General features: G+C 40.0%; 1 protein-coding gene across 1 annotated transcript in view; it reads right to left on the bottom strand.

Moving 5' to 3' along the window:
- Positions 1-25746, bottom strand: part of USP34 (ubiquitin specific peptidase 34) — a 135972-nt gene that overhangs the window by 39975 nt on the left and 70251 nt on the right. Inside the window, exons 35-54 of the mRNA XM_018555855.1 lie at positions 25453-25493; positions 23716-23840; positions 22766-22918; positions 21181-21285; positions 20942-20997; positions 18998-19118; positions 18732-18915; positions 16763-16926; positions 15547-15612; positions 12871-13017; positions 12733-12789; positions 10962-11039; positions 8318-8412; positions 7127-7299; positions 5873-6026; positions 4031-4109; positions 2454-2507; positions 2267-2362; positions 496-560; positions 335-410 (exon numbers count right to left, since the gene is read on the bottom strand). Of these exons, the coding sequence (XP_018411357.1) occupies positions 335-410; positions 496-560; positions 2267-2362; positions 2454-2507; positions 4031-4109; positions 5873-6026; positions 7127-7299; positions 8318-8412; positions 10962-11039; positions 12733-12789; positions 12871-13017; positions 15547-15612; positions 16763-16926; positions 18732-18915; positions 18998-19118; positions 20942-20997; positions 21181-21285; positions 22766-22918; positions 23716-23840; positions 25453-25493 (2089 nt within the window). The remainder of the gene's footprint in view (positions 1-334; positions 411-495; positions 561-2266; positions 2363-2453; positions 2508-4030; positions 4110-5872; positions 6027-7126; positions 7300-8317; positions 8413-10961; positions 11040-12732; positions 12790-12870; positions 13018-15546; positions 15613-16762; positions 16927-18731; positions 18916-18997; positions 19119-20941; positions 20998-21180; positions 21286-22765; positions 22919-23715; positions 23841-25452; positions 25494-25746) is intronic.

The raw sequence follows: 25746 nt of genomic DNA, 5'->3' as shown, positions 1-25746 counted from the left end.
GGACCCCACTTTCACAAAAAGGTGTGACATGCGAGTGCTACGCATGACATTTTGTACTTTAGTGCTTTTTATGAGATAGCAAAAAGCACTGATGTAAGGGATTTAACATGGCAACCCGGCAACTGACATTTACAGAATGAGAAGCCAGCAACAGACTTTACGCCTCTCTCATAAAAAGGTCTTCTTGGGCCACTATTAAACTAGAAACAAATAAGAGTCTACAAAGCAGACGTGTAAAATCCTTGCAATGTAAACAGACCGGGAGGAGAAACGTTAAACTTCACTTTAGGATGAAGAATCTGCTACAATGAAACCTGCAGATATTGGCATTTACCTTGGCTGTCATTAAAGACACCGCTTTAGGATCTGGTAAGGTGCTGGGAATGCTGCTGCACAGCTGCCACATAAACCTGGGAAACACAAGGTCATTATTTCACTCCTTTACAGCAGGACATTAGCCAAACAAGTTTGTCTATATAGAAGAAAAACCCTTACCCAAAATATGTGTGTTCAAAAATGTTTTTGTCCTGTAGAAATTGCATGTTGTCGTGCCAGATCCACTGTGAACAAAGTTTACACAACACTGGTGTAACAAATTTGTTTATTTAAATGAAAGCACTAAGGATTTGTCGAAGATGTTATGCAGAAAGAATGTACTTTAAGTAACATCCTTATGAGCATCTTTAACAATTTAAGTTGACCAGCAAAGGGTTATCACAAAACTCCAATCTTTCTACATTCATTAATGGCTTACATGGTACAAGACCCTACTACCAAAATGATGTTACCTACATCTATTGCTGGCACTCAGTTAAAACAAGAGGGAAAGGCACAACTACTAAGAATTTTAGCACAGATCAGGAAAACATACCAAAATATAGAGATGTAGGGCTGGGTCTTAATATTTTTAAAGGGGAACTTGAGCTATAGTGCTTGGAATGAACATATTATAATACTCCTTTTTTTACACAGCCATTTTCCAGGTCTAGTGCCAATTTAGTTTTTGGCTAAAGCAAACTGCGGACTGATCAAAGGCAATATAACAGATTCCTCCACCAATGCTTACAAGCGTTGATTGTGGAATCCTCCGCTGTCTTCATTGTATTCTGACAGCGGCTGCCATCAGAACGCCTGAACAGAGCTGGCAGCTCATTGGCTGCTGTTTCACGTGAAGATTTTTTTCAACTGGCTCCTTTGGTCAACTGATGCCGAACTGCCAACAGTGGCACCCACTGTGTGAATTTCGGCCAGCTCTTCAAGAACCAGCCAAAATTTGCAGTGTATGGCCAGCTTTAGTCTCCTGCCTATGTATGCCACAATCAAATGAAAAGTAGGACATGGCAAGTATACACTACAGGCTAACAAGCAAAGTGAGCCTGCAGTGGAAGCCCACAAAACTGGACACAAATCACTGACTAGAAGAGGAGAATAATGACATGTTTGTTTAGAAAGAATAACTTGACTTTTTGAATTTGTAGAAAACTGTGGTCTAAGAAATGAACTAAGTAAAATCAAAAATAGAGAATGTAGGCCATAAATTGGAACATTTGGAATTAAAAGTGGCATCATACATTGGCCGATTACTGGTAGTGGAGGTCTTAAACAGCTTTACTCTGCAGGTAATCTGTAATCTGTGCATATGTACGGACAGCTTAGGTTCCAGATAAGGTGGTGGAGGTGGCTTCCTATGACCGCAATGCAGTACTGGCAGTGCGCTTACGCACACCGGCCCGTGCGGCATTTATCTTACGAACACGCCACACACCCGCCGACAATCGTATGATTCTCGGCGGGTTTTCGAACATGTTCCCAAGATAAAAATCGCGCGACCTTAGAGTAGCAGAGGCCGCACGCCTCCCACACACCTTGCGATAATCGTACGATCGTGGGATTTCCCACGATTATCGTACGATTATCGCAAGGTGTGTGGGCACCTTAACAGGTGGTGAGCTACTCCCAGCCACCTCACAAAAAATAAGCACCGATCTTGCTCCTGCCCTCCCCTTTTATCTCATCTGGACAATCACAAGTGAAAGACAAAACCCGATCTGGATCACACAGACCCAAAGTGATCCGGAAAACCAGGTCTGGACTCGAGCTCGGTTTCCCGATAATGAAAGAAACCGAGGGGAATATATTGCCCCTCAATGATTTCCCCTTTCATTATGTCACAATATATATATAATGCATGCAAACATCTAGGCTCATGTTGCTTGAACTCACTGGTATAAAGTTTTGCAGTTTCTACAATATATGAAATATATACCTCTAGGAGCTCTGAAGAGACATCAAACTTCACCTCCTTGCTGGTTTCCTCCTCTGTCTCCACACGTTTATAAAACAGCATGTAAGCGCTATGAGTCTATGGGGACAAGAAGATTCCATGTCACCAGTTCCAATTATTTTAGACCTCATTTCACTGTATTTACTGTTTATGGTTTTTATGAACATACCTTTTCAAAAGAGAAGTCCATAAACTTGTCAGTTACAGAGTCATAGGTTTTTGTCTGAGGGGAGGAAAAAAAAACAACAACTTATAAGACCGGTTGATAGTCGAAATGACTTACAAGACTTTCACTTAGATAACTGCCTAACACTTGCCGTACTGCCATACATGATAACAAAGTGTCTAAAGCTCAAACTGTTTGGTTTTGCATAGAGACAGAGACATGGCTAGCACTCCTTAAAAATACTATTGGCGGAACTTGCTAAAACTGGAGCAGATATAATTTGGAGCAGCTGTGCACTGTAACCACTGTAATCAGCTTCTGCCTTCAACTTGTTTAGTTAAGCTTTGGGAATGTAAGCTAGAAGCTGATTGGTTGCCATGCACAACTGCTTCAGATTTTGTTTGCTACAGCAAATAGTAAATCCCTCTCTGTGTAATAAAAGCAGAGGTGTTAACACACAGAGAGGGAGTTGGATTCTAGGAGGTTTTATTAACCTGCCAAGAGAGAGATTTTAAATACCTCTCTCTGGGCAGGTTAATAACACCTCCTAGACTCCCATTATGCAAATGCGATACACACCTGGTTGTGACTAACAGGTGTGAATTGGAGCAACATTCACCATATTTATTCCTAGATATTTTTTATACAGGTCAATCTGAATTGAGAAAGCTGGTTGGATGACCAATGAAACGTCTTCAAGAAAAATACAGCAAGTCCAGTTGCCTTGACTTTTTACAGATATACCATGACCTGGATGAATGAGAACCTTCGCATAGATGTCATGCTGATCCAACAGGCTCAATACATTTTCAGTGCCAATCTCAGGGCATAGTTCTAAATTATCTAGGGAATATCTATTAATTCTGTCACACAGCAAGGCAATGCTAAACAGGAGCAGTGACAGATTCTGTGACATAAATTATAAGCTTGCCGCTTGAGTGAAAATCTGTACAAATACAAGTGAGAGGCAGCATGATTTGCTTCTGTGTTGCTAATTTGTTTGATAAAGTCCCCCCTTTGTCTTTACTTGCTGCATGCTTGTTCTGAGTCAGAGAAAACGGCCATTTCTTCACACAAGGTGAGCAATTGTAAAACTGTTTGTTTTTTCTGAATACAGAAGTAAACTTTGCATCAGATTACATGCATACGCATAGGAGTCAATGTACAGAGATTGTTCTCGTGGTCAGGTAATTTCTTCAGAAACTTGTAAGATTCAGTGACTGTGGATACATTTAAGTATAGGATCCTGACCTCTTGAAAATGCTAGCTGCCCGACTGACTCAGGTGTCAATACTTTATAAATCTTTGATCTAGAACAAATAAAGAGCCAGTGAAATCAGAGCTCTTCACCTTTATACTTTAGCCACATCAAAGTACTAGATAAACACAACAGCCATTCTACTAGCATTTTCAGGAGGTCAGTGACAGCAGCCTACATTATTTCTCTCTGTGCAGATTTTTTTTTTTTTAAAGGTAATAGCAAACAATCATCTTTCATGGTTTCCCTAATTCTAAAATGATGCTTGCTGTGTTACTACACCAAGATATAATGCTACTTTGCAAATATTGAATTAACTTACTGTCATTTCACCCCCAAAACATTCAGAAGCAAGCTGAGCTGAATCAAATGGCTTCACTTCAGCATCATTGAAAAGATACCTGAGAAACAGAATAAGTTATCAGCGCAGTCATATAAAGTATAAGAATATTATTTAAAAATAAAGCCACACTATGACTCCAGTCAAACAACTCTCTGCCAAAAATCGAACCTGCCTCCTGCTCTGTAACATCAGACTTAGGGTAGAGGGGTAGGTTGCCTTCAAAACTGAATGGGAATTAAGCAACTCTATGACCCAACATGATCCAGTGATTCCTATCAATTGGTCAGTCATTGGACATAGTTAGGATTATGCCTCTTCTAGAAGCATAAAATGATATGTCACTTCCAAAAACCGATATTATAGTTTTAAGTGGCTGGTGTAACTGCATCTCCTTCAAGCATCTTATATACAGTATGCCATGTCGAGAACTTCAGTGGGAGTCCCTCATGTTTTAGAAGCCCATGACCAAAGGTAGCATTCTCTCCCTAATCTGATTGTAAATTCTATATTACAGGTGAAACTCGAATAATTAGAATATCGTGCAAAGTTAATTTATTTCACTAATGCAACTTAAAAGGTGAAACGAATATATATGAGATAGACTCATTACATGCAAAGCAAGATCGTTCAAGCCGTGATTTGTCATAATTGTGATGATTATGGCTTACAGCTCATGAAAACCCCAAGAACCCCAAATCCACAACCTCAAAAAAGTAGATTATTACATGCAATCAATAAAACAAGGATTGTACATAGAACAATATCGGACCTCTGAAAAGTACAAGCATGCTTATGTACTCAGTACTTGGTTTGGGCCCCTTTTGCAGCACTTACTGCAATTACTTTTGCACGATATTCTAATTATTCGAGTTTCACCTGTATGTATAACCTGATATGAAGTGTAACATATGGTTATAGCTTACAAATAGACTTACAGAAATACCTGCCACTAAAAGTCCAGTTTCTTGTGTAGCCAACATTTCACATCATTCTTCTATGTTTCTATGAATTGGAGACAGAAAAAGGCCAAGTGGCCCACCAAGTCTGTCACCCACCTTTTTTAGTCATCTATAAATTTATGTTCATCACAAGCATGTTTAAATGTATTAACTGTTGATGGACTCATTACCTCTGCTAGAAGTCTGCTGCAAGCATCAACTACTTTTTTGGTTAAAAGGTTGTTTATGAACTTTCCTCCCAATAATTGGAGGTACAGCCGTGTTCTTGATCTTAGCTTCACATTGAAAATACTGACCTCTTGAATCTTATTCGCTCTTAATATATTTAAAGGTTTCACACATTTTCCCAGAACACATTTAGCTCTTTCTGACTCTTGATGTGTTATCATTTAGACCTTTTACAATTTTTGTTGCCCTTCTTTGGACTCACTTATCTTAGCAATATCTTTTTGTAAGACTGGTTGTAAGAAGGTCTCCGGGACTGGGCACACCACTCAAAATGTGGTCCAGCTTTATATTCTTACTCTGGAAGAAGAAAAAGTAACTTCAAAAAGCTCTGGTCTCTTCTTCAAAAATGACCAGAGGCTCAGGGAATTTATTAATGGAAAGGCTTCACCCAATCAGACTAGCAGGATGGTCCCTGGGCCCATTTAATCAGCTACTGCTAGACAGGAAATGTAGTGAAATCTAAGAGGAGAAGCTAGATCAGATGTCACAGGATATAAACCTATGTTAATCGTCCTAAACACAATACTGTTCCAATAATAAGATCTACAATACGTTTTCACACAGTTTTTTACATGCCACCACATAGGTGAATGCCACATAAGGGCCTATGTGTATACAAAAAGCCAGAACATACCATTTATTATTTTTATATCCATGGGGATTCACAATGTCCCTGATGAAGCTGTAGTAATGTCCACCATCAGCGGTACCGGTATGAACAGTGACCCCTATTAAGTCGTACTCATAGCTCTCAGTCTCTTTGACATCCTCCGCTTCCTCTTTGAAACCTAAAAAAAAAAGAAAATATAAAAAAAAGATAACTACTATACCTGTGTAAAAGGATACAGTTTAGAGGGTGGCTTTCTAAGCTTAAGAGAGTATATTAAGAACTAGTGCACTACATGCCAAAGATCACCACCATGGGCCACTATAGAAGGCGTTACACAGATTTATGTGCTGGTGTATTACAAGGGAGACAATATATGCTATTAACACACAGTGTCTATATCTAATGTATCAAAATGCCCGTTGCCATTCCATCACACAGCATTTACTTTACAAAAACATTTCTAAGCAAAGGCATTGTGGATGTGTGTGTGACCATTATTACTTGCAAACAAAACAAAAAAACAGGTTATGTATGAACAGTGCAGAAACGGTGGGTTGAGACTTTCACTACAGAGGTAAAGCATAAAGCTTTGCAAATCAGGACATCTGCAATGCTCTTCTAAAGTATGAAAGCCCTTGGCTGCTATCGTGGTGCTACACCGCAATGCACAAATATGCTCACACTAAGCTGATTTATGAAAATGAGGTCAAATGTGGAGCCGCTGTCAATAGCAACCAAGCATCAGATTTGAGCTGAAGGTGAAGAATTTGACTTGTTGCTATCATAAGCAGCTTTTGCTCCATGTTCATAAATGAACCCCTAGAAACACCTTAAAGTGTATATAAATCCACTTGATAGAGTAGGGAAGGTTTCGTACACGTCAGGTTTTTTTATGCTGTCTTGGTACCTCTAGTAAGATTTACTCTCTGTATTTGTCCTGGTGTTTGTTATCACTGGGACAGAAAGTGATAGGAAATCCAAAATTTTTCAGTTGTCACTGGAACATGAGGTAAGAGCAAATATTTCAATTGGAATAGCCGTTTTGGTGAAAAATCAGGTAAGCAGAGATTTCTTCTCCCTTCAGAGAGATTTCATCTCCTGTTGTGTCTCTAGGACAGGTGATGAAGGGAAATAGCCCTAATGAAACAGACAGGAAGGGTTTCTGACCATTCCATACCCTATTGAAAACTAAAAAAAAGTTCTGACTTTAGATATACTTTAAGGCCAGCCTGAAAGTGTCAATACCAGACATTCAAGGATCAGATTATCGCACAATACCTTCTATCCTTTCATTTTTTCCCATTAAAAAATCTTCTGTGTAGGGTGTCATATCCAGTCGCAGAGGAAAAGAAAAGTGCGTGTTGACCTTTTCCTTCATCATGGTGACCATGTTAAAAGTGTACCGCATCGTATTAAAGCTTAATATCCTTGGCAATTTCTTAAAACAAGCCCTAAAAAGGACAGAGAGAGGTGACACCATTAACATATAATAATGTAGTTATAAAGAATTGCAAATATGGGGTAGAAAAGAAAAATAAATAAAAGACCCATAAACACCAGGATGGGCTTTCAAAAAGAAACATTTTACCTATTTTTCTTGCACTGTAAATAAAATGAATGCAGTCTAACAAAACAACTCAAAAACTTGAGTCATAGAACAAGCTGACATTGTGCAGAATAGAGCAGAATCCAATGGACGTTGGGTTTTATCTGGCTCAGACCTGCTCAGCTATGACAGCTGAGCAGGAGTGTCAAAACAGAGGTCTGAATGTATTCATTCTTTCACGGTTATTTGGGGACCCCATGCCACTTTTTACCTAAGCAGTGTTAAATTAATATTGTCAGTTACAAAAGGTTGATGACGAATATTATAATATGCATATTGTAGTTGTTGTCAACTTACAAGGCATAGATGACCTCAAATGTAGCCCTGGCATCTTCAAAGGGCTGCATAAATTATTATATGTAATGTTACAGAGAACTGTCAAAGACCGAGAACCTAAAATATTAAAAGGGCAAAGACTGTTCTACAAGTGTGGTTGGTGGCTGAAGTTGTGCAGTAGGAGGCAGTCAGTCATCGGGAACGTGTTACATGAATGTACTAAATATGACTTTTATTAAAGACCCCTTTACAAATCAGCAGTCCCACTACTGACTGCTGTGGCACGAGAGCAGCCCTTCAAACACCAAAGGGCCGCAGATTGGGCACCAGGGTCCTATTACTTATTCTGGAAAATGCTTGGCGGCCTAGTCACATTTTTTTGTATTCCATTAGAAATTGGAACATATAATGAAGGGCTCTTCCAGATAGCAACAGCACATAGTCAAGCACACTTGACATGCCACACTCTTGACTGGAATTGCATAAGGAAACAGTTAAAGTGCCTTTGCTTCGCACATCTCACAACTGTTTTAAAGGTCAAGATATTTTGTTACAAAATCTGGAAAGAATATTTTTTTCACACAGACCTTTTCTCCGCTCGCACCTTCTTCCCACATTGGGAGCATGTATACATATTGTCACCTTCCAATGTGTCCTTGATGGTGACTTCATCCAGTGACTCCTAAATAAAAAAGAGAAGAGAAAAACTATTTAGATAATGTACACTATTGCAAAATGAAGCAAGCACATAGAAGGGAATTTATCAAAACTGGAGCAGACGAAATCTGGAGCAGATATGCACTGCAACCAATCAGCTTCTATGTCTCATTTTCAAATCTTAGCTGAGCAAACTGGAGATGCTGATTGGTTGCCATGGGAAACTGCTCTACATTCTGTATGCTCTAGTTTTGATAAATTCCCCCCATTATGTTTTGTCTAAAGCACCACTACGGACATTTTCCTTCACTTCCTGCTCTATATGTACAAAAGGAAGAGACAGGAAATCTCTTCAAAGCGACGGAAGTATAATGCCACAACAATTAGTGTCCCATTGGAAGATTTCCCCAATATTTCTGTTTCAGAGACAAGTCACACCAAATATTGATTTGATTTAGATTTTCTTCTGTTCACTCACACTGCATTTTGTAAATTGATAAAAATAAATAAAAGTATATATTTTTGAAAGCATTCTTACTTTATAGCATTTTTTTACACCTGACTAAAACTTTTGCAACTTCTGACCTTGGGGTGAATTTGCCAAAACGTCCACTCCTTGGAAGATTGGCAACTGACCTAAATGTTTTCCAGGTGAACAACCTTCCACACCGAAGAATGATGGAAATCATTTGGAAATGGCCTTTTAACCCTTCCCAGACTGATGGGCAACAACAATTACTTCTCTAAGATGTATGTCTTTCTCCTTGACATTGTTTTGACATACACCTGAATCTTCCAGACCAGCAAACTGCTAAAACTTCAGCATTTATAGACAAACTGCTCTAAAAGTTTGTCCTTTTCAACTAACTAGGTCAAATTAATCCATTTCTGCAGGCTGAATGGATGCATTCAAACAAACAAGAAATGCACTTATAGCGTGTATATGTTTCTGATACTTCTTCATTTCTAGTTTCCCCCGGGATAAGTTATTACACATATGTTGATGGCCACTTATCTGTTAATAGTGAAAAAGAAATTCTGCCCTCTGGTGGTTATCATTTGGAGACATGAAGCTCTATTAGTTGGGACCATCCCTCATAAATGCTTTTGTAGATCCTTTAATTATATATGCTTCAATAGAGGCGGATGTACGAGAAGCCGCATATCAATGTCTTGGCGTCCGCCCATGCAGCTAGGTTTCTGTTATACCCCTAAGAGGTTGGCTCCAGGAATTTTTATTCAAGAAAGATGAAATATGGCTTGCTACAAAAATGTATAAGAAAACATAAGATGAAATAATGATTTATATATGTTTCTATATACTTCCAGCCCTGCCTCATTCTTCTCCCGAAGAAGCGGCATGAGAGAAATCCCTCCGTACACCCACAATTAAGCTTAAAAATGGTTGAAAGTATATGTATCATGAAATTGCGCAAGTTAATTGGACGGGTGTATTGAGTTGGGGGAACACGAAGAGCAAGGGAGTAATTCATAGGAACTAAATGACTTTTACATGGTTTTATATCTTTTGAGTGACTCACTGGTTTTGTCTAATCAAAACTGATATTTTTCTATGAAGCCGTTTTTTGAGCGTGCCTTAACAATCCATTACTGTGTGTTGTTTAAATGACTGTGCTAATTGGCATGAGGCATCCCTTGTACTCTTCCCATTTATCCATGAATATACTTTTCCCCTGCTCTGTTTCCCAGCTCACAGTAATCATATTTCGCCACTCTATCCCAGACCCACATAAACAGTGATATTCTTACAGAATTTGATGAACAGACTACTCAATCACAGAGATACAATGGTTCCTAATGAAAACCACTGTTGTCCACTGTCATATGACAATATTGAATTATGATGGCATATACAGGTGGAACCCCAAAGCTGAAACATGTATTTGGCTGGGGAACAGAAAGGAGAATTACAAGATTAAAGCTCCATAAAGTTCTCCTTAGGGTAACGGGAGGACACAAACTAGCGTCCTCCCGTCACCCTAGGCTCAGTATACCGCGAGCTGTAGCTCACGGTATACTGAGACGCCGCAGCTGAAGCGGATCCCGACAATTGTGCCAGGATCCGCCCAGCTGCGTGACTGACAGCTGGCTCTGCCTATCTAGAGGCAGAGCCAGCTATACCCGCCCCCTCCCCCGTCCGTTCCGCCAGTCAGCGCTGGCAGATCGGAGAGGGGGGAATCCAGCCCCTCCCCTGTCACGGCAGAGAGCCGTGACAGGATCGAGAGGTGAGCGAACGCCGGTATGTGTTCGCTCACCTCCCGATCTACTGAGCCGACCTGTGACAGTCTCATTGTCACAGGTCGGCTAGAACTATGAGGTGAGTGAAAAGCACTCACCTCATAGTTCTCCTTTAAAATTGCTGCAATTTAGATCATTTTACTTGCTCTGCTTAACGTGTATCTATGTATGGGGACTTGGAACAGACTATTTCTACATAAGAATCATCTAGTCTGCTATGTAGAGCTAGTTAGAACAAGTGTTAGAATAGCAGGCTTACAAAGTGTAACAGAACACCACCCACAAGGTGGCTGCATTTACTAATGTGATACTTACATAGATGTTTTTCATATCAGCCACCTGACATCTCACTGTATAAAATTCTTCAGCTGTCTGGCTTACATGTTCACAATCCTGCAGGAAAATGGCACAATAAGCAAATACACCAGCACACGCATTAACATCAATCTATATAATAAAGCCAATATATGTATGCAAAGAGAAAATATTTTTACCAAAGTTGCAATCTACAGAATGACTTAGTAAGTGAGCATTATTTCCAGATATATTAAATAGAAAAGATCAAAGAACAATTCTTCCTTGGTTAGAACACATTTTCAATGTTTTATTTGGACAAACATGTAAGAAAAAAAAGAGCATTGTGTAAATGTAATCAGCAAGTTAGAGGCAAGTGTTTGCAATAAACTTCTAGGAGCTCTCTCTAGTGCCTTGGTTCTCAACTGGTGGGTCGCCATATGCCTTACACTTTTCTAGATGAGACACTTCTCAGCCTGCCCCTAGCGCAGCACGGTCGGTTCTCGCGATGAACAGCCATTCAGAATATGCTGCCTGGCGTGGGTGTGCTGGAAGTATGGCCATAAGGGATCTCCATCCATACATGCATTGCATACAGCTCCCACATGTGCCCTGCAAAGGTGCTTGGAGTGGACTGACATCACATTCTGGCTCCCGTCACCACTACAAGGTGCGGTAGGGAGCTGAACAAATAATGCACGTATGAATGGAACTCGGTCACAGCACAGGAGCCCACACTGGACCCCAAGCTGAGGGTCCACTCCAGTTCTCGTAAAAAAAAAATATTTAATATTTTTATTGGAGTGTATAGCCTTGCGAGAATGTTTGTGAGTGTGTGTCTCAGTGATTTTGAGGGTCCGTTCACTAGTACAGTGTGTTAATCTAACAGTCCTGTGCGATAAATGCACTGTACTACGCAACCGCACCTACCGCAAGTTCTGGTGTGGAAGGTGTGTTGCGTTGCCATTAATTTGAATGACACCCCAAGCGCACCTTCCAATCACAGTCCAATTGCCTGCACCCGAACGCCTGGTACTGGAATGCTGTACATTCCATTGCTGTGCAACCTGGATCGCAACTTAGTGACATTAAACCCTCAGATTTGTTAACATAAAACAATACTGTAATGTGTGCCTTACTGTAATCCATGGTAGTTTCCCTGCTCTTTGCTGCTCTTCCTTTTAAATCCGTATCTCTTCTCATGCTGGGCAGAACTTCTGTTTTGCAGCAGACTGCCTTGTCTCTGGAATGGATACATGGTGTCTGCGTGCAGGTTCACAACCTGAGCCAGCACTACAGGAAGAGGCACTCAGCTGCAAAGGGAAGTTCTCCCCCAGCATGAGAAGAGATAAGGATTTAAAAGGAAGAGCAGCAATGAGAAGGGAAACAACTATGGATTACAGTAAGGCACACATTACACTATTGGTTACGTTAAAAAAATCTGAGGGTTTAATGTCACTTTAATGATTAAGGACAAATGTGGGTCCTGAGGTTACAGAGGTTGAGAACCACTGCTATAGTGGCTTATCTACAAATTTCTATCTCTAAAACAATAGAAAAAATATGGAGTAAAGCGGCTAAAATGCGCAAGTAAAAATGACATTGTAAATTATAGCAAATGTGCTCCCCATACCATTTTCTTTTTAATTTAGATGCAAAACACTGTTACACAACGTTAAAGCAATGTTTGTTTGGCTCAAATTTTCTTTTCTTTATTTCATACAGTTATTCGTGTATATTCTCCCACCCTTCCTATAACAGATGTAAAGAAAAAAAATGAAAGAAATCTTACCAAAGACACAACATTATTTGTAATGACCCCTCCAAATAAACTCTTCACTGTGTTTTTCTGTTGAAAAATTAGGAAAAGGAATAGTTAAAAAAACAAATCTTACTACAATAAACTCAAGTGATAAACAAGAGAACTTACCAGCTCAGGAGACATTTCTTCAATCTTTGTAATAAGGTCTGTGAAGAACTCGGTCATGTCTTTCTGTTCTCCCGTGTTGAGTGGCTGCTTGTCCATGGTGTAGGTCTTACAGAATGGCCTTGGGTTATAAGCTTTACATTCACTTTCCTGCAGTAAACACAATGCATACAGCACTTCAAATGGTACAGCAACACACAAAATCCAAGATCAAGTGGTTCTGCTTTTATGAACACCATATATAAAAAGGAGACAATTTTCTTCTCTTTCAGAATAAACACCAGACAAATACAATCCAAATTCCAAAAAAGTTGACGCTGTGTAAAATCTACATCAAAAGAGAATGCAATGATTTGCAAATCTCATAATCCCAGATTTTATTCACAATAAAAACAGGAAACACACCCTATGTTGAAACTGACAAAATGTACCATTTTAAGAAAAAAAAATAGGATAATTTTGAAATGAATGGCAGCAACACGTCTCAAAAAAGTTGGGACAGGGCAACAAAACATAGGCAAGGTAAGTGGTACTAACAAGGAAGAGCTGGAAGAACATTTTGCAACAAATTAGTCTCATTGGCAACAGGTCAGTGACATGATTGAGTATAAAAAGAGCATCTTAGGCTGGGCACACACCTTACAACCATCGCAAGACTTCTGTCTTGCGATGGTTGTAAGGTACTTAAAAAAACGTACGATCTGCCTATGTTGCATAGGCAGATCGTACTTGCGATGATCGCAAGCCACGCCCCCTGAGGGGCGGGCTTCCGATGACCGCAATGCCGAACGGGCAGTGTGTGCTTGCTTACAGTAGTAGAGGTCGCACGGCTTCCACACACCTTACGATCATCGTACGATCGCGGGATTTCCCGCGATTATCGTACGATAATCGTAAGGTGTGTGGGGACCCTTAGAGAGTCAGAGGGGGGAATTTATCAAAAGTGGGACAGACAAAATCTGGAGCAGCTGTGCATAGCAACTAATCAGCCTCTCTTTCATTTTCAAGATGGCTTCAAAAAGATGACCTCTAACGCAGAGTAAATGCAAAAGTCCCTTTTTGTATTGGGGTTCCGCCAACCAGCACTTAAACCAGATATCTCTGCATATCTGAATAGAAAAGACAGACAGACAGACACACGAGACAAGCATCAAGAGTAAAAACAGCAAAAACATTTCCTGGCAGACTCACAAGCTAGCATGTAAAAAAACTTGTCTCACCACTAGGGCTAAAAACAGAGGTTTGGATACCTGCACCCAATTTTATCTTCTGACCCATGTGCTCCAAGATGGAGACTCTCATAGTTTAGAGTTAGGACCGCACTATAAGAGGTGCCTCGGCGCGGCTTTCACATTTTTTGCAGAAGACGTGTATCCAAACCTCTTTGGATGAGGTAGTGGTGAGACAAGTTTTTTTACATGCTAGCTTGCGAGTGTGCCAGGAAAACTTTTTGCTGTTTTAACAAGCATCAAGAAACAAATCACATACGAAATGAGAAGCAACAGTCACCTGATCCACACAATCAATATAATGTGGATCAAATCCAGCAGTCGCCTGCTCTCTACATAAAGATTTTGTTCAAGTAGCCAAAGTCTGGTAAATAAGGACTGTAGCCAATAATGGTTAACCGCCTCCAGGCCGGCCGTTGTAAAATAAACGGCCGGGAGCTTCTTGGATCTGAGTGGCCGTCTAAAGATGGCCTGTGGGCCTCACCCACTCGATGGCCTGTGGGCCTCACCCACTCGCGTGAGGTGGGAAACTGCCAAAATTAAAAACAGGCAGCGATGCCGGTTTACATACAAGCGATCCGCCAGCTATAGAGCCGGCGGATCGCTTGTATAACGTGCCAATCGTGCTCTTTGGGGGTCCCTAGGTGACATTAGGGGTCTTGGAGACCCCTGATGTCTCCATAAAGTGGGCCTGTCACATATCTTTGCTATCACATAGGGGGGTTTCTTAGACCCCTATGTAATAACAATAACATTAAGTGAAGAAAAAAAAAATTATAATTAGGAAAAAAAATTAAAGTTGCAAAAAAAAATAAAAAATTAAAGTCACACATGAAAAAGAATTAAAATGTTTTTTTAAAGCCCCCACCCATACATACATGCGTGCAAGCATGCATTGGGTGCGCATAAGTGCGAAAATGACGATTGCGCCTATTACGCCACACATGTCACATATCGTTGCGAATGTCGGGAGTTAGAGCAATAATTCTAGGGCCATTAATCACTGATAACACTAAACTGATGAGCGGTAAAAGCTTCTAAAGTGTTGGCTACGGCCTATTTTGGGTTTGGTATTTTTTTGCGCAATTTTAAGGCTCGACATGTTTGGTGACTATTTACCCGACGTGACCCCGTTTTTTATATTTTACCAAAAAATTGGGTAATAATAGTTTCCCAATAATGTTAAAAAAAATAACTTTTTCACCCCCCCAAATTTCAGTAATTTTTTCTTAATAAACTAATTTTTTCCTAATAAACTAATAAACTACCAACATTTACATAATACAGTCCCTTGAAATACACAGAAGAGGTTCTGGCTTTTGTGTATTCATACTGCCCATATTAGTATCAAGGTCCTGGACAAGTAACCTCGGTTCACCAAAAGTAAGAGCAACAGTGCTTGAATTTTAAGACAAATTTATAAAAATACTGGAGCAACAAGGAGACTTACCATTAAATAAGTAAACATTTTCTGGAGTTCTAGAAGGGTGGTTTTATGTTTAATATCATCTGAATACTGCAAGAGAAGTTAGAAATATCTGTTTAAGCGCTGGACGACCAATTTGATACTTTAGATTAATCTACATTAAGACAAATGCAAGTAAATGTTAACAGTAATCTCGTCAATATAAAGTACAACTTAAAAATATTTTTTTTAGGTTATTGAGCTTAAAACCCAATTGAAGTTTCCCTGAAACATTTATAAATAAATATATGGTGCCTCAAAGCACAAACTTTCCAATATCTTAGATTTCTTATGCAGCCGCAGTGGCGGTACAGACGCCTATGCAGGAAGCTGCAGAGAAAAAAAACCCTCTGCCTGTAGTTCACGGTCTATCTGTAAAGGCCCGATAAGCCCCCGCCTTAAACAAATAGAATTCTGCAGTCTTCAAGATTCACTCTCACTGCCCAAGAATCTGCGGATGTTGACCTAAGGCCTGAATAACGCAGGGGGGCAGGCCCGGCGCTACTGCAAGGCAAGTCAGGCGGCCGCCTGAGGGCGCTGCAGGGTGAGGGCAGAAGAAACATGGCATTTTGACAAGTACTTGTACTACGTTTTGTTTTTTTCCCCCGACGCGCGCACCTCAGGCAGTCGCCGGCCAGCTAAATTAGGACCCCACCTGGAGCTCCTCCGACCGGACCAGCGCTGACTCGCCGCTGCTCTCCCGCGCCGAAGGTAAGTGGGGAAAAAAAACCATAGCGCAAACATCGGGGCATTTTGACAAGTACAAGTACTTGTCAAAATGCCGTTTTTACAGGGGGGTCGGGGAGGGGCGCGCAAAAATGCACCTTGCCTGTGTAGGCAAGAATCCTAGCACCGGCCCTGCAGAGGGGTTTGCGCTGGACAGGACAGTTGATTTCATACAAAGCAGAACAGTCTTTAACTGCAGCCTACTGCATGGGCACTGCTAATAGGAAGCAGGAGGGGATCTTCTCCCAAAGAGAATGGTGGGGGCTTAACAAGTCTGTAAAGCTTAATGTGCAAAAAAAAAAAACTCTAGTACAGCAAACATTTTTTCCCTTTTAATATATCATTATTTTAGCACACAAATTATCTTATTAATAAAAATACGGTCCAGTCACTGTTTGTTATTGCATTAAATCATGTTTAGGGATGCTTACTGACAATTCTGTATTCCACCTAGAAACATATTATATCCATATACCTTAGCAGTAAAGATGGCTTGCCTGGCCGCAGGTATCATGTACAACTGCTGAATGGTAGATGCCAGATAACAGGTCGCTCCAAGATTTGTGAGTCCAACAAACCTGCACTCAGCCCGCACATCATCATGTGGCCAGTAGTCCCACTTGTAAGGAGCATGAGAAGCTGCAGTATAATATGAACAATCATAAGAAATTGTGGACAGACAGCTGTTACCTAAAGGCTCACCACACACATTCCTATCTGACCATTCAATCGCTGTGCAATCAACTTTAGATCCTCCAAACCTTTGTAATATGAAGGACCTACTTGAATTATCCAATCGATCTGTATACAAAAAGGACCTACCTAAATTATCTAACTGGTCTGTATACAATCAGTCACACTCTAGCACTACATTCTTTGTGGTAGATCCAACAGTGATTGTACAATCAAATGGTAATATATGTGGTGAGCTTAAGACACAAACACTGACCAAAATAACACATTTTGATTTCAGGCCAAAACAACTATTCTACCGAAATCATTGTCAACATGCATTCATCAAGCACATCATTCGACAGAGCACTGAGGCTAATCTGTTGCAGCATAAATATGCAACAATGTGTGACTGCATTTCCTAGAAAGCACGTAAAATATACATTTAGATTTTAACCTTAGTACCTTTTATCCCTATATGGTTGCTGAAAACCTCAACTAAAATGCAGCATTTTTAATAACTCACTGTGCAAATATTCCCTGGGGAGAAAAGAACTACAGCTAGCTTTGGTATACAACTTTCCACGCAGTACAGCTGCAGTTTAAGATGTGAGAAAGCTAATCCATGAAGCAAAACTAGTATGCAGCCAAGAAAAGAAACCCAACAGCCTCTATTTGAAGCTTCTCACATAGGTATTTTGTTTCATGATGTATTCCCTTTGAAAGTGGAACTCCAGGCAAAGCTTTTATCAAGGGCAGGTAAGGGTTAAAACCTCTGCCAAGATATTATTGCTGCCCGCCTGCACAATGAAGATTTCTACTCAATTCAAGCTAGAGCGACAGCATTTCCACTGGCTCGGTTATTAAAGGGAATCTTGCCAGCAAAGACACAGATAGCAATAAATCCCTGACAGAAGTTCTCATTACACAATCTACTTTAGCTTTACCACGTGCAGGGGTTACCTGATTAAATATAAACTGCACTGCTTAGGTAAGCCCGCTGGCTTCCTGTATGCCAAGTGTACATGCTAATTATTTCCATAGCTGAGCAATTCCACTACCAGTCCAGCTGCTTTGTCTTTACAATGCCATGGATTGCAGAAGTCTCTTGGAGGCTGTATTAGGTTTACGGGGTTATATTAAGAGTGACTTGGATGTACTAGAAGCACTGAAGGCAATAATTCTACTCCCAGATAGGAAGGAGGACTGGGATGTACTACGTGGTGCTTAGAAGTCCCCACAGCAGTAAACAAATACGGCTTGCTGCACAGTGAAAAGGAGGAAGAGCTGTGACTACTGATATTCCTGAAGACTCTTCCTGTGCGTCTGCCATCAGCTTTTCTGGACTGGAGACCTCAAAGAGGGTCAGGATAAGCCTCAACTGCGAGCTTTCATGTTACATGTACTGGATCTGTGCCATCTTCAAATGGACACAGATTTTCTATCACTAATTGCCTTAATGTAGATACTGACCATGTTTACGATTAATACTGTTTAAAATATTTTGGGTGACATTAATCCAAAATTAAGACAACCCCTTACCACTCCGCCAACTTTTGTGGCTTGGTTGTTCACAAATTTATGTTGTCAGTGATGTTTTAGGGTGCCAAATAAATGCCAAATCAAACTATTCCATATAGATTCTAATAAGCACCACTGTGACCACAGGTCCAAAGCACCAAAATGAAACGTGTCTTTGGTAAAACCAAGTGCATCTACCTTTCCTAGATTCTTTATTACAGCTTGAAAAGATGAAACAGACTGGCACTTACACTGCATGTGCTGTGCCATAACCCAGTTGTGTAATAGCCTGTAATTCTCCACTGAACCTTTCACCATCTCCACCAAAAGGTCATATGCAGCAGCTCGGGAAGAATGAGATTTACATTTTGGCTGCCGTCTGTCCTTAAGACTGGGTAGCATGAAAAGGAGATTGAAAACATCTCTGAGGAACTCCTGAAAAACAAAGTTCCTGTTATACTTAAGATAAATGTGCAAGGGAAAAGATTTAGATACAAAAACACATGAGTAACCATACCTGCCCTTCCCTTGAAAATTTGAAAGGGGGCTTATGTTTGATAACACTGGTGGCAAGTCTGAGAAGCCCCGTCATACCATCATCTTCTACATTACCATCTTGGTAGTCCAGGATTTCTCGGCTAAAATACATGTATATAAAAAAATTATAATAATATAAATATTTATAACAGACTTCCTTTAACTACCTGCTGTCCGGCCGTTGTAAGCCCCGTCATACCATCATCTTCTACATTACCATCTTGGTAGTCCAGGATTTCTCGGCTAAAATACATGTATATAAAAAAATTATAATAATATAAATATTTATAACAGACTTCCTTTAACTACCTGCTGTCCGGCCGTTGTAATTAAACGGCCGGACAGCGGCTTCTTGAGGGCGGGTGGGCGTCTTTAGACGTCCTATCCCGTTCTGCCGCCAGGCGGCGGGCGGGAAACCGGCTTTGAATGTTAACAGCCAGCGATGGCAGTTTACATACAAGCGTTCGGGCGTCTGTAGTGTCCCTCCCTCCGTCGCTTCCGGCAATCCTGGGCTCCGCTGTTCCCGGTGTGAGCCCGGGACCAGCACAGCAGCTCTGCGGCCAGAGATCAAATGGAGCTCAGTACATGAGCTCTGTTTGATCTCTTCTGCTCTTCTGAATGCAGGAAGTGATGTGTAGAACATCACTGCCTGCATTCAGCGTCACTCTCCGGTACAGAAACCGGAGAGAAGCAGGTCTCTGCTTCATCAGCTTCTCTGGGGGTCCCTAGGTGACATTAGGGGTCTTAAGACCCCTGATGTCTCCATAAAGAGGACCCGTCACTGCAAATTGGCTATCACATAGGGAGCTTGCTTGCTCCCTATGTACACATGTACATATTGCTCCCTATGTACACATGTACATACTTGCTTCCTATGTACACATGTACATATACAGTACATATCGCAGCGAACGTCGGAATGAGAGCAATAATTCTAGGGTCAATCAATCACTGATAACACTAAACTGATGAGCGGTAAAAGCTTTTAAAGCGTTGGCTATGGTAAATTTTGAGTATGGTAGTTTTTTGCGATTTAACGGGTGTGCGCAATTTTAAAGCTTGACATGTTTGGTGTCCATTTACCCGACGTGACCCAGTCTTTTATATTTTACCAAAAAATAGGGTAATAACTGTTTTATAACATAACGTAGGGAGAACAGGTTTTTTTCAAAATTATTGGTACTTTTTTTCATTATACAGTAATAGTGGTGATTAAATGCCACCAAAAAAAGCTCTATCTGTCCCCCAAAAATTTTATAAAATGTATTTCAGTACAGCGTTGCATGACGGAATAAATGTCAGTCAAAGTACCACATCGCTGAATACTGAAAAATGGCCTGGTCAGGAAGGGGGTATAAAACACCCCCGTCAGCAAGTGGTTAATTTACGGATTTAGGCTACAAACACCACCCTTTCTATTTATCTACACTGCATAGAGAGGAGGGGTTTTGGGGTTTACAGAAGGTAGCTTAGTTTGAGATTTCATTTGGAATACAGAAAGTTACAGATACTGGATTTTTTTTATCAAGATCAACAGGCTTTTTTCTGAATTTGCATAAATTGTACTTAGAAAAAAAGAAAACTAATGCAGTCACCACACAACACTGGTAAGACGCAATACATCAAATTTTTATTCTTGGGGTTAGATACACTTAAGTATTACAGGGCTTTTAGCATTAGGTCCAGCTTCAGGACATTTGGTGTAAAGTAGGCTGTTTTTTTAAAGGCTTTAGGTTCTCATTAATGGTGACAGGCCCTGAATGATAGGTGGAAGACTTAAAGAAGGATGCTGGAATATTCAGGAGTATAGTGTTGGAATTAATGAGAAATATAAAAGTAATGCATCTGACTTCAGCAACAACCATCCGCTATTGTAAAAGTGAGACAAACGTGGCTACGCATGCAATTATAATAACAGTCATACCTGTGAATGCAGTCGGCTAAATGTCTTGCTAACGCATCCAAATCAAGCAATGTTGTCTAATTAAAGGGAAGAAAAAACAACACTTAACATCTAGTACCAAGGAAAAAAAATCAGAAATGTTAGACAGATATCAGATCTACACTATGGAGTATATGTATAAAGCAGTGAATCAGACCAAACATTCACTTCAGACAAATCTACCTGGTGCATGTGTTTTAAATATGTTATTCCAACTATACCTGGCTGGCATCTTTGACATGAATGTTATCTATCAGTTTACACAGTAACCAAAAATATTCTTTACATCCAGGTCGTAGAATAGTTTCTTCCTCATAGTCCTCTACCTGTAAGTAGAAAAGAAAAAAAATCATAGCAGGGGTAACAATGTTTCCTAACGACCAAATGCTCACAAGATAAGGAGTAAACCAAAAAATTGCATTACTAAATATCAACACTTGCATCAAAATGATTAAGATATTCCACACAGATAGTTTTAGAATGTCATCCAAAAGTGTTTCTTTATATTCTATTCAGCCAGTCTTGTGATTCACAAACCTTTGCCCAACTGCAGAGCTAGGTGACAAACCTATATTTACTAGTTTAACTCTGCATCTTTTTGTGTCGTCTCTCCTACTCTAGGCTGCTTTTTAGCCAATAAATCACATTGCCGAGTCTCTGACCAATGAGCTAGCATAGCAGTCAGTTTAGAGGTGGTGTGTGAATCTGAAAGAGGACTTGTACTATAGACACTGCATTGAGGGCAAAGGATTAGTTCCAACTAAGCAGGGAAATCCTTGCACTGCAGGTACTTTGGAACATAATTCAGTCCAGCAAGGAGAACAGTGAGCAGCGCATCACAAATGCTCACTTCAAATCTCGTGAGACAATGAACAGTGCAAACTTAGATCTCACAATGCGGATATTCAGCTAGTAGGATAAAAAGGTCAGCAGTGCTGAGGCACAGTCATTGGTCAGGAAGCGCACTGCTATTTTTCAGGGGAATGCAGGGCAAAAAAACAAGTTCTAAAAAACAAAAGTTAAATAAAATAATGGTCTCCCACGTACTAACACAAGTGGGCATTAGGTGCACCCATGTATTAAAACAACGTACATGCCACACATTGAGTATCACTCTGCATGCCAGAGTGAGAGCAATAATTCTAGGGCCATCCACAATCACCTTTAAATTGATAACCAGTAAAAGCGTTTCAAGTGTTGCTTATAGAGAATTTTTGTTTTTGCCATTATACAGGTACAAGCAATTTTGAAGCTTAACATGTTTGATACATGATGGTGCAACCTCATCATTTATATTTTACTAAATTGGGTAATAAATTATTTTTATGTGCACTTGTAAGGAGGGAGCATGGAGCCGGCTTCCTGGCCAATCAGGAAGCCAGGCACCGCGTCATTACACGGCGCCCGGCTTCCCGATTGGCCAGAAAGCCAGCTCCATGCTTTCTCGTCACCTAGTGACGAGAAGCATGGGGACAGCTTCCCTGCTAATCTGGAAGCAGGGTGTAGAGTCTTTGCACACCGCCTGGCTTCCTTAATAGGACTTCCGGTATCGGTATTCGATATCGGCGAGTACCGAAAACAAAATATCGGTACTCGATACCGAAATACCAGTATCGGTGCATCCCTAGTAATAATGTAGTTATGAAAGAGGAAATTTCAAACTGAAGAACATAAGATGTTATAAGCAATATTAGAGGGAGGTGAAATACACTTATGATTTATGTATCACTTGCAGGGAAGTAGGTACTAGAAATGAAGCAAGATAACAGCACCTAAAGCGGGTACACTGAAAATATATCCACTTACCCGAATAGGTTTTAGTGCTTGAGCATCAGGAAGAAACTTTAATAATGTTGATGCAGCCAGAAGCAAGAATGATCGATTTATTGAGTCTCCGCCATCCAGACCAGAAAGGGACAGCTTATACAGACCATTGCAAGATTCGTGCCGAACTGCCGTCTTTCAAAAGAAAGCAGAACTTCATTTTACACTTCAATTAAAACTGCGCATATATTAAACAGCTTAAAAGGCAATGGTCAGTTTGTGATTTTTTTATTTTCCTGAAAGTTCTAATGTGCCACTTAGGGAAAGGGAACATGTCATGATAGGAATATGGAAGGATAAGAGTGACAGCCCTTGAAAAACAGGTAAGCCATGGCACCTCCCAAATTCCTACCTAGGTTACCTTTAACCATGTTATAAATGTTCTTTCAATCAGATTTGCTTATTCCTGCTTTTATTTTACGGTTACAAAATGCCTATAATTGCTTAAACTCAGTTTAATAGGTCCACAAGCAATTATGTATAATTTAGTTGTGTCCCAGAGTGCTGCCCTATCCATAGCTCCCAGTCCTAGGAAAAGCAGATAATGAAAAGTCCTTTAAGTCTTGGGCCAAAACAAGTCCATGTCCATGGGCCAGCAGCAGTACTCAATGGTTACGCCAGGGAATTAAAGTTTTTATACTGTTTGTCATATCCTGATTTTACTAGATGAAATGTGAAAGTTATAATTCTGGGTTCAGCTCTAAGCTGGGAGCTGTGTTAGGAGGTGACCCCCTCAGAGGTATACAATAGTCTCACAAACAGTACTTTTTATTTATAAACCCAAGAAACCCACATTCATTTTAACACCTAAATATTTTTTTAGAAGACCCATTTAATGTCTTTTAAAAAAAAAAAAAGTTATATTGCTTTATTGAATTTCACAAACTAGGTTTCACCTAAAATGATGTGCACCATGTATATTGAAATCTTACCTCAGGAATAAGAAGAGTTAACTTTTTGAGCCAATCTTGTAAATTATCGCTGTCTGCAAGGCTAGATTTCACCATAGAACAACAATGCGCCCAGCTAACCAGGAGCCACATTGAATAGTGAGTAACTAAGGAGTGAAAAACAAGAAATACATAAACAGTCACAAATTCTGCTTTGAATGGCTAAGATTAAGGCACTGAAGCACCAGTTGCAAAATGTCTTTCAGTTCCAGAGTTGTAGAGTTTCAGGAATACAGGTAATGACCCACAGTATGGAGCAAAGGAATACAGACAATAATAGACTCTTTCATTAGTATGAGAACTGGGGATGCACTGAAATTGAATTTTGAGACCGAAAATAAAAAAATTGGTCAGGCCGAAACCAAAAATGGGGTTTGTTTTTTTTAACCTTTTTAAAAATGTTATTTTTATTTGCATTTATTTTTCTTCTTTTTTACTTTACTGCTGGGGGCTCTAGGGAAATATCAGGAGTCTATACAGACCCCTGATATTTCTCTTTTAATCCCTTTTTCTGCAGCCTCGGTTATGAATTAACAAGAAGGCGCTATACTGAGTGTTGCTGTCCATTCATACATTGTGGATATAGTATGAGTTACTATGTCCGCAATCGTGAATGAACAAGAAGTGATGTAGATCACTTCCCATTCATTTATAACTAAGTAAGCAAGCTTACTATGTCCAGTTATTTACAAACAACTGCACGCTATGTCCAGTTATTTACAAACAACTGGCTGTCACAAGAGGCCGAGCCTCCTGTGACAGCCAGTCACAGATAAAATAGACATGACAGATGAAATACATATATGGAAGTTATTTTAATTGTCACAGGATTTCTACTTCTGTCCATCCACTTTTGAATTTTACAAAGCTCTACAAACAGACTTTAAATATACCATTACAAGTATTTGGTAAGATCTCTTTGATAGGTGCAAACCGTGTTGATCCTACCAGAAATTCAGAGATATCCTGGGTCCTCTGCACACTTCGTGTTATCTCAAAGAGTCTACTTAGCCCTCCTAATCTTTATCTTGGACTACAGAATGATTAGCCTTTATGCTATAGAGAGCAGCGAGTGGATGAGTAGTTTAGCAACAGCTGGCCAGGGTTGACACCACTAAGCTATATGTTGCAAGCCAAGACTTCAGTGCATTTCTTGTAGATCAACAGGTACTCTCTCTGTACTTGCAGGATCTTTCTTTAATCATACGCTGTAAGTACACTTTGTCCCTCCCCTAGCCTGTGACTACACAGAGTAAGTAGGAAGCAGAAAACTGATAAGCTGCGTCACTCTGCTCCCTATAAGCATGCTTCTCCTTACCACCCAAGCATTGTGCTGCTTCCCTCTCTCCCACCATGCTTTACAACGGATTGCAAGAGGCCGATACCAAAATTAGATTCAGGTATTTCCACTGCTTGCATTTGAATACATTTAATGAAGTATTCATGAATACAAAGCTGCATTCATTAATATATTTTATACCCGACAGGAGTTTAGTTTTGATGTAAAAAGCACACAATCTTTATTGAAAACTGATTTTCCAGAACAAAAGACAAAACTCATGAAACTTAAACTGAATGAACGTCTGTGTCAAAACATTTAGATATATTAATTCCACAAATGCATAATAGTAAGAATTCCGTCAGCTCATAGTGTATATCACGACGTAAGTAAAAGAAAGAAAACACAAGGGATGCAAATTTAATAGAAAAAACAGTTACCTTCATGCCTTGACCTGTGATCAGATTGAGCTTTCAGTACCCTGCAAAAGGACACGCCAGTTTATCAAGCAAGTTAAATATTTATGTGTTGATAGTTTTACCATTTTTGACAACTAAAGCAAACAGGTCTATAGTGGCAAGCTGCTGAGGACCTAAGACAATAATTAGCTGCTGTCTGTTATAAAGTTACAAATTATGGGATAACAAAACCTTCTTAAAAAGGAATTACAGCTTATGCACAGGTGGTTGCAGACAATGCATAACACATATAATATATTATATATATATATATAT

The sequence above is a fragment of the Nanorana parkeri genome, unplaced genomic scaffold, assembly GCF_000935625.1.
Source record: "Nanorana parkeri isolate BGI_ZX_2015 unplaced genomic scaffold, ASM93562v1 scaffold11, whole genome shotgun sequence".
NCBI lineage: Eukaryota > Metazoa > Chordata > Amphibia > Anura > Dicroglossidae > Nanorana > Nanorana parkeri.
The sequence above is the reverse complement of the archived record's forward strand: the minus strand, read 5'-3'. Positions and strand labels throughout refer to the sequence as shown.